The sequence below is a fragment of the Excalfactoria chinensis genome, chromosome 4 (assembly GCF_039878825.1).
Source record: "Excalfactoria chinensis isolate bCotChi1 chromosome 4, bCotChi1.hap2, whole genome shotgun sequence".
Classification (NCBI taxonomy): domain Eukaryota; kingdom Metazoa; phylum Chordata; class Aves; order Galliformes; family Phasianidae; genus Excalfactoria; species Excalfactoria chinensis.
In genome coordinates this window covers 21275513-21288860 of record NC_092828.1, presented here as the reverse complement: position 1 = coordinate 21288860, position 13348 = coordinate 21275513, and the positions used below count along the sequence as shown (strand labels likewise).

Here is a 13348-nt window from a genome sequence, read left to right as displayed (position 1 = left end):
CTCCAAAAGAATCTCCACAGCAGGAAAATTCCTGCCTACTGAAGAGCTTGTGTATTTCCATCTTTGTTACTTGAAGGAAACACTTGAAACTGATAGGAACTGGACTAACACATTAGACTTAAATACTACTGCAATAACTCTCTGTTGGCATCAAACTCCACTCCAGACCTCAGACCAGTGGCAGAAGTTAAAGCTAATTCCTCCTAGTTTTCTTTCCACTTGACCTCAAGTAGCTGGAAGTAAATTTGCTCTCTCCAGTAATTTTTACTCCTGTTATTGTACGCACCATGTATTAAATATAGCATGAGAATTAAGGTTTAATCGCAGCTATTTACAAATGTCAGAAAATTGTCTTTGTCTGCACTAAATCTTTTAAACAATTAAGCAACTTCTTTCATAAGCTCACAATATAGATGTTCTACCTTGCCAAATATGATTTTCCTGATCCCGGAACACCTCTGAGAAGAACAAGTACTTGACCTATAAGGTGCATCTTTTTTCTCATCATGTGACAAACAGGTGGCTGCTGTGCTTGCGAGAGGTTCAATTTTGAGTTTCTATCTTGATTTTCCCATACCTTCAGAGAAGGGCTGCTATCCCAGGCATTTGGAACCACTGGAGAAGAAAAAGCAAGTCCTTTTTCCAATGTCCTACAGTCTGAAACAGGTCTCCACTGTCCTGGACTGACAGCCACTGGAGTTACAAAGCTGTGACTTCCACTGGATGGATAAAACGCAGGAGCCATAGGGTTCCAATGTTGTTGAGCCCGACATGACAGCGTAGAAAGATTCTGCTCAGATTGCTGAAAATCCTTAAGTTTCGGTGTTTCGAGACTGGATTTTTCAAGAGAGACGTAGGCTTCTGGAAGAGAAGCATTGTGGCTGTAACAGGCAGTCATTAGCTCTCCGTGCTGTTGCAGGCACTGTGAATCAGGTTCTTCAGTGATAGCTGCTCCAAGTTCCAGAGTTCTGTGGGAAGACTCGCCAGAAGTAGTAGTTGGACTTTTACGATCTGAAACAGTATGTTGTGCCTGATCAGAATTTCCACATGACGTTTCTCCAATTGATTGTTTATAGGCTGCTGAAGCTACGTCATGGTGAACACGTATTGTTGACAAATCGGAATCTCCTAATGCTTGTGCAAAAGTGTCCGATGCAGCTGGTGATGTGGGATGTTCAGCTGGTGTCTGGATGTTCAGCTGACCCACTGGTAGTTGAGAACAGCAGTTTTCCAAAACCTCATTATCTGTCTCTATTTGCTGTGGAAAAAGTAGAACATCACGACCCAAATCTGATTCTTCCCATTCAGGAAATTCCTTAAAGCATTCGTGTTCACATACAATTTGGTCATTTGCAGAATTAGGCAATTCGTCACTCAAGCTGCATCTCTGAAAAGCATTTTCTATTAAGGAATCCAGTTCTTCAGTCAGCGGTGCGTCAGGTGATAAGACCTTTTCTTTTTCTTCTTCAGAATTACAGCATTTCACAGTACTTCCCCACATTCTTTGATCCGGAACAGATCTCTGCTGATTGACAAGGGCTAATGACGATGCCACTGATTCAAAATCTGAGACTTTTGAAGATGCTGCTCCTTCAGCATGAGTGGACAGCTCTAACAGATAATCCATAGCATTTTCTACTGTTGAATAACATTAACATAATTAACCATAGTCAACTGAAGAAATGCAGGCTGATGTGATTACAGTTTTTTTTACGTCAAAAAGTATTTATCACAAATAAAGAGAAATATCTCAGCTAATCACAGCCTGGTTAACATGCTGCACATGTGATTTATTCCCTGCCCAAACAACTCAGATGTTTTTATCCAGTATCTTACCCATTATTTTTATTACAAGCTAATGTGCTTGTACATAAGAGAATTTCAAAACCACAAAGCATGAGAAGAACTGGATACAGACATGAAAATGAAAGTGACAGGAGAGGTAGGTAAGTAGTTTGGCAGAATACCAGGGGAGAAACACAGTCCAGGAGAGGCTGCAGAGAATTCAACATGAAAAGCAGAATTTATCCTGAAAAAACAAATCCTCACTAAAAAAGACAAGATGACAGTGCAAAACAGAAAGCAAAACAAAAGCTCAATTCAAATATTTAAGGAAAAGCAAATGTTGCCAGCATCACACACTGTGTATCGCTGTCTTAAAAAACAAAAAACATAGAAAATAGCACACCCTCCCACAGGAACAGTTTACACATCCAGCAGATACGGTACAGAAACTAATTGGAAACAGATTCCCCCCACAACTCTACCACTGCCTGCTCTGTGCCTCAGAACAAGCCTGTTAAACTGCATCTCTGTTTTTTAAAGCACGCTGCTACTGCACATTAGCAGCATCCCACGAACATCACCAGACTTGGAGAATCTTGCGTGGAGAGAGCTATAAAATTTTAAAATGTTATGACTCACCTACTCATTAAAAACTAGACTCACAAATACGCTTACAACTCCCACATGAACTTGCTTGGTGCTGCCCTAGTAAAGAACCATCTGCATATGGAACAAAGTTGAACGATGAATATATTGTATTTACCTTTAAAATCACATTCAGAGAGAACCATATAAACCACGCTGGGATCTAAGTCAGAAAACATTTCTGACATGCTGTTGAAAAGCTCTTCCTTATTGACACTGTAGGCTGGTTGTGACATTGACAGGCTTGGGTCCCCCATAGCAGCAGCTATGGTCTTCCTAGAAGGACTCCCACCAATTTTCCTTCTCCGTGGCATTTTGTTTACCAAAATCAAGTTGCTTTTTGTTTTATTTTGTTCCCATGAGGCCAACAACACCAAGCCCAGAAGTCACAAGAAAACTCTCACAGCCAGGATGCACACAACAGGAATAGCAGACCTGGAAAGAAGAGAATCAAAAAATAGTAATTTAAAAACACAGTCACATTTCCATCTCCCCTGTTAAGACAGATAAAACATCAAAAAGACTTAAGCATCCAGAAGAGCACTTTTCAGAAGGCTGCCCTTTTTCTTTTCAAATGGTTGACAGCAAAATAGCAATCTTATTCTCCAACTAACTAGCTATCCAATCTGTGCCTGGAAGAAAGTACAGTAAAGGAGCCTACTTATGCAAAGCAGACAGTTCACAAGTACTCCTCTGCCAACATCTACTGCTGATCAGCCAGCATTACGGAAAGTTTATATTCTGTTAAATATTCAGAGCCTTTTTTTCCCCTCTCACAAAACTACTGGAAAACAGATGCTTCCAAATCTTTCAGAATTACTTCAGAGCGTGACTATTCTTTACATTTCAAATACTTTTAAGGGTAAACAGCTGAGGTTCTTCAATATTCCAGTACAAGAAAATGCTGCCCAGACAAGCTGCAGTGTCGTCATCTTTGGAGATTTTCAAAACCTGCCTACACATGGCTCTGAGCAACCTACTCTAGGTGATGCTGATTGAGCAGGGGCATTGAACCAGATAATGTCCAGAGGTGCCTTCCATGCCTCAGAAATTTTGTGTGTGTGTGTGTGTGTTTTAAAGCTTTTGAGGATTTGTGAGCCATAAAGCAAGACAAGGCTAATGTCCTGCCCATGAAACCTTTGAATACTTACAGTTAAAACGCTATGGCAACAATAACAACTGCAATTACTTGCCCTAATGCTCTGCAGAAGAAAGCAATTCTTAACTAAAGTAGAAGCACAGAGTCTAGTGTGATCTTAGTCTTTCCTTTGAGTCAAATAATAATAAAGCTCTGCTGTGTTCTAGCAAAGCTTATAAACTCATAATTTTTACAACAAATTATTCTGTAGACTAGCAAACTTCATTACTGACGTAAATTACAGCAAAGGATCATTACCCAGTGATAACAGCCATGAACGGGCCCCAGAATACCTAATTCTTATCAAGATTATTTTGCCAGCAATGACCAATTTAACACATACAGATAAACTTGCAGATGTACTTCCTCTTTCCGCAATGGATTATTGGGGCACAAATGACAAAGCCAAATCAGTGCCACCTTTGGGCAGCACCTCCTCATTACTCTCCAGCAATCTCTACCAATAACTAAGTATTTAAAACAAGATTGTTAGCTCTCAAGTTGAAAGAACCTATATAACAGCTTCAGGATACCAGGAGCTTTTGCTGTGTTTAAGGACTTGAGCTACAGAAATGAGACAGACTTCTAAAAAAACCGAGATGTCACAGAAAAGCAATATGCAGGAAAAAGAGACAGGCTTCCAAATATAAAGGAGGCACAACCAAGGAAGATGAATGCTAGCAGACTAAAGTCAATTGCAGATGTTTTTTGAGGTTCCTCGCTACACTCTTGATTTCTCTCTCTGATTAGCTATCCTTATATACTAGCTATTCTTTGCTCATTAAAATAAAATAAATCAAGCAAAAAAAAATTTTTTAAAGTCATGGTTTTCAAACTTGTTTTCCTTTTTGATTAATCCTCCAGGCAGCAAAACAGGCTGAGACACACCTTCACAGAAGGTGCCAGTGCTAAAACTGGTTCAGTGAAAGAAAAGATCCTGCAAGGAAGGAAACTATTCACGCACCTTGACATTACTGCATGCCAGCAGACCAGCAGAACTCTGTTATTAATGTATCATCTCAAGTCCCTTGTAATTAAACAGTCCATGCTCTTCAGCTAGGCCTTCCCAACATATTTCCTGCATTAGGATGCACACCATACTACATATTAAGATGTCTTACTCTAGGCATCCTAACAAAGCCATATGCTTCAGTCTGCATGAATCTAAATCAGTGAATAAAATGTTTATGCTAATTAATCATACACCTCTCATCATTTTCTTCATTTTCACTTGTCATTCCAGCAGCAATATTTTTTCCCCAATTAACACACTACACAGAACAGTTTCATAGGAAGAGATTTTTGTTCGTATCAGCTGTGATCTTAACCCCTGCATTTAAGGTAAACTGTTGGTGCCATGGTCTCAGGGAATCTTGTCAATGCACTACCACAAATCCTTAATATTATTACTGTGAAATGAAAAGAATGCAATAATAAGGTTATCTTATCACAGACAGATATTTTGACAGATTCTCCTTTGTGTACACCCCAATTTTCAATGTAATTCCTCAACAGATTCCTGAGCAATGCTTTCCTGTTGATAGAAGTATATAAAAACAGACGACTGGACACATACAAAGCACACTGAATTGTACTGCATTAGACATGACGCTACTACACTAAGCTGAAAGGAAGAATTACTCACTTGCCGATAGGAACATGCCCCGAAATTTAAAGAGGATTTCATCTAGGGACTTGCCTTTTCAGATATTCAAGTCTCTCTTTTTGAAAGCTAGTTTACTAAGAAAGAGGAAATCATTTTGAGCAACTCAAGAGCTGGTCTTGCAGGTCAGCTCCATTTGCTGGTTTTGGCTAACATACTACAAATCAATGCGTAGTTTGCTGTGGATGGGGGCTTTTCTCCCCAAGATGAAAATGGAGTTGTAATAACATAATTTAGAAGGGCAGGGCTGCACAGAACACAGTGAAAGGGGATTTTAGAGATGAGGCAGAGGCTGCAGTACATTCAGTGGTTCACTAGGCAGCTCCGGGTACCACTACTCCACACACATCCAATTAGAGCAAATAGCTCTTTCATTTCAGTGCTGATGAAAAACAATACTCCTGTGGCAGCCTCAGCTTCACCTTTACAAAAAGCAAAATAAGACAAAAACCCTTGAGCACCCCTCAAACCCATAGTTTTTCAGAAACACACATCTGCTGACATTAAGCCTTTCCCACTCTAATTCAGCTACCACGAATGCGTATAAAAGCCTGGCTGTATGAAAACTACCTTCTTTATTAAGCAGCCCCATAAATGGAAGAGAGAATAAGTGTCTGGTATTTTGTACAAAAGAGTATGATTTACAAAAGCTAACATCCTAATCTAAAAAAGAAGATGCTATAAGACCCATCAAGTCAGGGTGCTTTAGTCTTTCCAAAGAATTTATTTTTAAATCACACATTACAAGCCTGCAATGTTGCCGGTTCCAGTACTGGCTACCCCTTAGGAGATAAGTGGATGAATCACAGAGCATCAAAAACAGAGCAACACAGAGATCAGCAGACATTACAGACAAGCCTGTAACTGCCAAAACAGGGAAGCACCAATGTCACAATACACCTTTGTCTTTTCTGTTCTACAGCTGGAACAAGAAAGCATAGAGAAGAGGCAAACCTTGCCAAGCAATGGGATGGACCAGAATCTCAACTCCAAGTAGCAACTCTCAATATTTCTTTCCAGGAAAAGGAATGGATACCAGCGGTTTCTTAAACCATGTATGTTACCCAAAAGTAATGCCACCAGACCACTCACTTTGCAAAAGCAGATGTTTAGGAGAGCGAAGAAAGGCTACTGCAAGGAATATATCAGCTTTTCAACATGGTCAGTATTTGGTTCACAATAGCCTGCCAAAGCCAAAACATAAAATCATAAAGGGACAGTTTACAGTTCAAAATGTACATCAATTAATTTTAAATAAATTAAAGGTGAATTCCAGTTAAATGGCTGCAAAGATATCTGGGAATCACAGCATTCAAACCACTTAAGACCTATAAGCACTAAGTTCCTATAATGCAGGTGATTAAACAACCTATAGAAGGACTGACAAAATTGAAACAAAGCTTATACTGAACATTTTAATGGCAGATTCTTAGGCAGAATAAACATTTTAGGATGAAAGCCACACTCCAACACAGGTAAACCAAACTGCAACCGCCATCAAATTTTAAATTTCCCTTAAAAATAATAATATAATAATAATAAAATAAAATTAAAATACACTGTTCTTATAAAGATGCAACACAAAGAACTTAATATACAAAAGATACACAAAATATACAAAGAACACAAAAACCTTAATACTATCCCAACAAAAATGTAAGAAAAACAAAAACCACTAAGATTCTCCAAAAATGAACATGACTTTTAATGGATCCAAAGGTTTTATTTATGATCAGAAATAATTGCTAATATAGCCTTGTTTTCAATATCAAATAAGCCATCACTATTCCCTCTCCCTTTTGCCAAAAAGGAATATCTTTTTGGCCCTTCTTGCCAAAAGAAGCTTCCAGCTTTGTCACAATGAAACTTTGAATGAATACAACCAAAGCTGCTAATGTGGATGTGCTTTGAAGCTTTTCTCATCAATTTACAGAAGTCAACTCCATATGTATTTAATAATGATAATAATTAAAAAAATAAAGGGATTGGTTTTAAGTTTTATATCCAAAAAGAATGCTGACTCTCAAACCACATAATCTATTTATTATGTAAAGCTCATTTGAATCTTCAGAATGTTAGTGTGTGTGTATATATATATATATAATATATAGATAGATATGTGGGTTATTATAATAACCAGAAAACTGGGGGAAAAAAATGTATTTGAATTCAGATAAAAAAAAATACCGGCATAGAACTCACATTTTCAGTTTCATTGTGTTGCCCCATAGTGTGTCCCATCTCAACTTTCCAAAACCACCACTGATGGTATATCTAATGCAGACTTGGAGTTCAGAAAAAAATGCATAATATACTTTTCTGTCAGGAAACCATGCTGTCAAATATGTGAGTTGGATGTCAGTAGAAGTTGGTAGAAGCAGGTGCTTCCTCCTGACAAAAGAATGATCAGAACACAAATTAAAATCAGCATTCTGCTCACAGACCATGCAACTTTAAGTTTTGACACTGAGCAATATATATTATATTTTTTTAATAGATTAAGTGTGGGTAACATCTTACTGAGAGAGTACACAAGATGCTAAGTTGAACTCAAGTATCAGGTCTGCTAAGTTGACTTATTTCTCACCTAAAAGAATGTCTTACATCAAGTAAAGAAATAGCATAACAACAGCAGAATGAACTTGGAACAAAAGTAAGTTTCCTTACTCATCATTCCACTTGGTTCTTCACCACAGTTCTTAGCCATCTTGAAAGTGCTTATATACCCATGCTGGTCCAGAGAAACTTCATTCCTTCGTGTGAGGAATTAGGCAACAAAAACCTAGTACAACAAAAACAGAATACGTTATTTCAGGTATGCCATTATTTTGTAATATTCCATCAAAACTAGAAAGACATCAAGAGGAATTTTTTCATCAAGAGAGTGGTGGGGCACTGAAACAAGTTGCCCTGTTGTATGCTTCAATAGTTCGACTTCCCTGGGAGACCGTAGCTTGGCCAATTACCGAGGTGACACCAATATGGTGAGCAGTAAATGGCAATTTAGAAGCCGACACACACTTATATATTCCATGCCTTTCGTGTACGCCCACTAGGAATGTACATGTCACTAATCCTTATCACAAGGAGAAGGGCCTAACACGTCACAACCCAAGGCCGTACGCCCACTGGGGTCGCACAGTCACTAATACTTATCTCAAGGAGAGGGCCTAACACGTCACAATCCAAGGTCGGTGCATTCGCCTAATACAACAGCCCAGAGAGACTGTGGATGCCCCATCCCTGGAGGCAGTACAAGGCCAAGTTGGATGAGACCCTGGGCAGTGTGATAATACTGTCTGATTTCATGGCTGGCAACCCTGCCTATAGCAGAGGGATGGAACTAGATGATCTGTGGGGTCTCTTCCAACCCAAGTCATCCCATGATACTATTAAAACATTATGTCTACTCTTTAAAGTAGCTGAAAACTCCTAAGACACTGTGTTCCACTGAAGACATTAGGTATATTCAAAGCCTAAGTTCCACCATACACATAAGCCTAGAGATCAGTTTACTAACAATATCTTCCAATCAATTAAAAAGAAATTATATATATATATAAGCATGCACATGTAGATCAGATAAAGAAATCTAAACAAATATTCTGTCATCCTCCTAATATGACAGGTTGTTGGCCCAATTATTTTTACCAGAGTCCTCTCAAGAGACTGAGAAACAGACCTCCCTCCCATTTTGAATCTGAATACATTCCACTGCTCCAAAGCATTAAGAAAAGTCATCAGAAACAAAGAAGGAAGGAGACCAACACTATAAAGGGTCTGACTGTTACAGGACACCCACACACACACATACACACACTTTACTACACCCCAAGCACCTACATCTACTTGTGGGCAAAGGCTCAAAGCTTGGGATATGGCAAAAACAAGGAATACTGAGGTTACAGAGGGTGCAAACATGCAGCCAGACAGGCTAGAAATTCAGTAGCAGGCAGCTGCTGTCTTGCTTAGGTTGGTTGTCTGTTTCTCAGACAATAACAACAGCATCTGCAAAATGTCCCTCCAAATACCCAGGCTCATCTGCTTTAAGGTTAGCAACGTCCAAGACAAAGTGCAAAGCAGAAGGCTGGAACTAGTGAGTTTATAACTAAGAAGCTAAGGCAGTGCAAAGCACAAAGTATTTGAGGGTAATTTAAATGGAAAAAAAAAAAAAAAAAAGAAAAGAAAAGAAAAAAGGTTAACCTGAATGTTACCTGAATGTAATGTCCTACATTACCATTTCCATTTCTCATAAAGATCTTTTTGGTTTTTGCTCAGACTGAGGCCTGACCAAAGGATGGGCATTTATTTTAGCATTTAGAAAACCAAAAGAAGGGTAGCAGCAAGGATAAAGTTCCACAAGGATGCAATGATGTTGGAAACAAGTATTACTGAAGATCACAGGTGGTACTTATTATGGACATATACATACAGGTGGCAGATGGAGGAATTAAAAACAGAACATTTAAAGAATACTTATTCTTTATTTCTTATTACTGCAGTGGCAGCAGGCAGGACTGGTAAGAAATGTAAATGCTACTCCCCCAAACCCTGACGTGTTTGAGCTGTTGATGGAAAGGAAAACAGGTTCACTTTCTAAATTAGTTGCTGCTGGAATTCTAAACTGACATGAAGGAAAGGACTGAGGTTCCAGAGCACAGATCTCTAGATCTATGCAGCCACCTAACAGCTTCTGCAACGTCACCAGGTACATGGAAGCACCAAAACCGAGGCTGCTCAGCTCCACAACTTCCCCTTGCATTTGCTACACAGAACAATTCAACGACAGCACTGTGCAGTCAACTTTCTACAGCATCCCAAGGTCAGCTTAACTCCTCCAAGCCTGTGATTCATTCAGCCCTGCAATTCTGGCAAGCCCCAGGTGCCATCGCCAAGCAAGTCTACAACAGTTTCCAGTTCTGTGACTCTAAATGATACTTTGTTGCACACTGGGGCAAAGCTGAAGCGTGAGAAGATTTTGGGTTTCAGAATGAGCTCAAATATAAAGCACAACAAAGATACATTCAGGTCTGCAGAAAGCACTTGAAATAACAGGATACACATGAGATGGTGAATTCTGGAACCTCCCTCAAATCACAAAGTGTGATGGAATATCAGCCAGATTTTTCACCAAGCAATATCCAGCAGCCAGTGGCTTCAAAACAGCAGCCTAAATAAGGAAGCTGAGTAGCCAGGCAGGAAAAAGACATACAACAGTTCATGAAATTCGCTGGTGGTCCACATACAACAGCAACACAAGCACCACTCCAAGAAAAAATTCCCAAATGTGAACATATTACAGTGATACATAATAGGCTCCACATTGATTACACCATATAACTACTGGTTAAAAAAGGAAGCAAGAAACCGAACCACATCAGGGAAGCAAGATAGGAACAAGAACAGATCATTCAAGTAATATTCAAAAATATTCAAATATTTTCCAGGGAAAAAGAAATTCAGCCCATCAGGTTCTAAGCTGGAAATTACATTACAGTACAATTATATCTACTTCTTGCATTCTAATATGCGTCCATTTATGTAGCCACCAGGCCAACGGAACACAATGCATATGCAGCCATTACATAGCTATTAAAAAAGACAAAAACCATTTTCAGCTTGCTGTAAACCCACAGATAGATGATTTCATCCTCTTCTAAGTACATCAACAAAAAGCTTACAGCGTCCAAGTGACTATCACTACTTACTTGAGAGACTTATACCTAGCAATTTACCCTCAGGAAGTAGTACACGCAAGTTCAACTTTTATGACTGAAAAAAACATCAGGTCGATTTAAATCGTTTTTAATAGTCATTTGAGCTAACATAGACAATGGCTGACACTGGTATAAAGGATTAGTTAGATAAATCAACCTTCTGGTAGACCTACATTCCCAGTGGAGCCATGAGAAGAAAGCTGCAAAATCTAACCTCTTCCACAAGCACAGCTGGATCCTGGAGAAAATATCAATGTATGGCTGCATTTAATCATGAGAGACAGTTAACTGAAGACTAATTAACTCCCTACTGGCATTTTATAGTAGCGGAGACTCTGTAGAAAAGATGATGGCAGCAACTTCCTGAAACTCAAGAACTAATAATTCTGCAACTTCTATCAGCAGTAAATTAATATACAGAAAATTCTGTGTAAAATAACAAAACTGATTATTTCAGCCATTTAGCTAAAGATCTGTCAAAGAAAACAGGCCTTGAAAGGCATCAGAAAAACCACCAGCCTAAGCCCCTATTCCATACACACTAGTACAATACATACTTATTCAAGACAACAAAACCATGTTTTGTAAAATAGAGCAGGTAATGGGTAAGGATCCACCTACACCACAAATTAAAGCACCTGATAAGATGTGCTATGGATTAACAGGTTAACATTTCTGTCCTTCACTACCATACTTCACATCCACAACACCATGAATCTCACTTCCCTCCCTCACCAGTGCTTTCCCAGCTGAAACGTTTATGTTAATGAAACAGTGGGAGCTTTCACATTTAATAAATAAAAACCCCAAAAACCAGGAGAAAACCTATCTAGAAGAAATGTAAGGATTCTTAAGATGTGCTCAATGTTATTGTATTTCCTTTACAGGCTTCCCACACAGGCAGAGTACAACAACACAAACTACTGGAACTTCAAAGTGCTGCAAGCATATGACGCGCACTTGCCCTACCTTCCTAATGGTGACTGTATCCCAGCTGAATCAGGACTAAAACTGCTATTACAAATGTACGTCACCCTTGATTTCCTTCTGCAATTTGCTTCAGGCTTACAAGAAGCAGCTTGTAATGGATGGAAGGGTAACTTATTTAACTTCCTTCTTCTTTATGCTTATCTGAAACCTTCTCCAAAACGATTATGGAGGACTTCTGTTTAAGCTCTCGACATGAATCATTCCCATCTTTGAACTGCACGACCCTACGGTAAGCTACATAGGGGATGTTAAAAACTCAATTTTGTCAAGAGTTTGTATTAAAACATCTGTGGTGTCTCTGAGTCAAGCTGTTCTCAGCTGCTCAGAACAAGTTTTAAGAACATTAACATACAGATACATTGCACTTCTTTCCTCCATTTAAGCTGGGCTCCTCATAGGATTAAATCAGAACCGTAGACCACATCCGAAACGCTCGAGATCACCACGCTGAAAAGGTTGCATCATCATTAACCACGCGGCCAGCAGCGTTCAGAGCAAATATTCCGTTCAAGTACTACAGCATTCGTTATCTCCTTTTGCACGGGGCAGATTCAACTCTTGAAAAACACATTTAAGGCCTAAAAGTGCACCACGCGCGGTTTGGCCGTGTCAGTCGGGCGAAGCCCTTCCTCCAGCAGCAGGCGAGGCCAGGCAGGGGCCGGCAGCGGCGGCCCACACGCGGGGCAGACAGAGCGAGGCCGGAGGGCCCGGAGCAGCGGCCCCAAGGCAGCGGCCCCGCCTCATCACCGCCGCCACCCCTCGCCAGGCGGCCCAGTGCCGTCCCCTTCCCCGCGCAGGGGCAGCCCGCAGCGCCAGCAACCCACGTCCGGTCCCGATCGCGCAGCAACTGCCCCGTCGCCTCCCCTGCCTCCCGAGTACGGGCAGCCCCCTTACAGCGACGCTCGCCGCCACGCGGGGAGGCACTGGGGAACCACCGCGGCCCGACAGCGCCGGGGACGGACCCCAGCGGCCGCTGCCCGCCGGCGGTCTCCGCCATTTCAGGAGCCCTGCCCTATCGGGAGCAGGGGGAGGGCGAGGCTCCTCCTCGGCCTCACCGCTTCGCGCCGGACCCCACCGGCCTTTACCTCCTGCCGCTCGGCTCGCTCGCTTCTGCCGGCCGCTGGGACGGGAAAGCTGCTCGGCGGCGGCAGGGGAGTGGGGCAGGCTGTGCGGAGCTCGCCGCGGGGACACAGTGCCGCTCTCCGTCCGGCCGGGGAAGAACAGCGCCGCCCCGACCCTCCCCGCCGGGCCCGCAGCGCCGCCCCGCGTGTCCCGGACGGGCTGGCACGGCCTGCGAGGTGCGGCCGCGGGAGGCCGGGTGCCGAGGGGCGGCCCTGCGGGGGGTTGGCTAAGGGATGTTCGCTCCTGAAAGAGAAAGGCAGCCCCTGCTCAGATGGCCGCAGCTCTTGC

General features: G+C 41.4%; 1 protein-coding gene across 9 annotated transcripts in view; it reads right to left on the bottom strand.

The window, feature by feature from the left end:
- The window catches only part of N4BP2 (NEDD4 binding protein 2), a 53315-nt gene that overhangs the window by 23749 nt on the left and 16218 nt on the right, over window positions 1-13348 (bottom strand). For 2 of the 9 annotated variants that reach the window (XM_072335294.1, XM_072335292.1), the window contains exons 2-5: window positions 7899-8013; window positions 7434-7622; window positions 2549-2865; window positions 423-1638 (exon numbers count right to left, since the gene is read on the bottom strand). In XM_072335294.1, the coding sequence (XP_072191395.1) occupies window positions 423-1638; window positions 2549-2744 (1412 nt within the window). In that variant the 5' untranslated portion in view covers window positions 2745-2865; window positions 7434-7622; window positions 7899-8013. Of the gene's footprint in view, window positions 1-422; window positions 1639-2548; window positions 2866-6323; window positions 6416-7433; window positions 7623-7898; window positions 8014-8197; window positions 8213-12290; window positions 12322-13023; window positions 13286-13348 lie in introns of those variants that run through there. The other 7 variants (XM_072335291.1, XM_072335288.1, XM_072335298.1 and 4 more) reach the window with 7 other exon arrangements.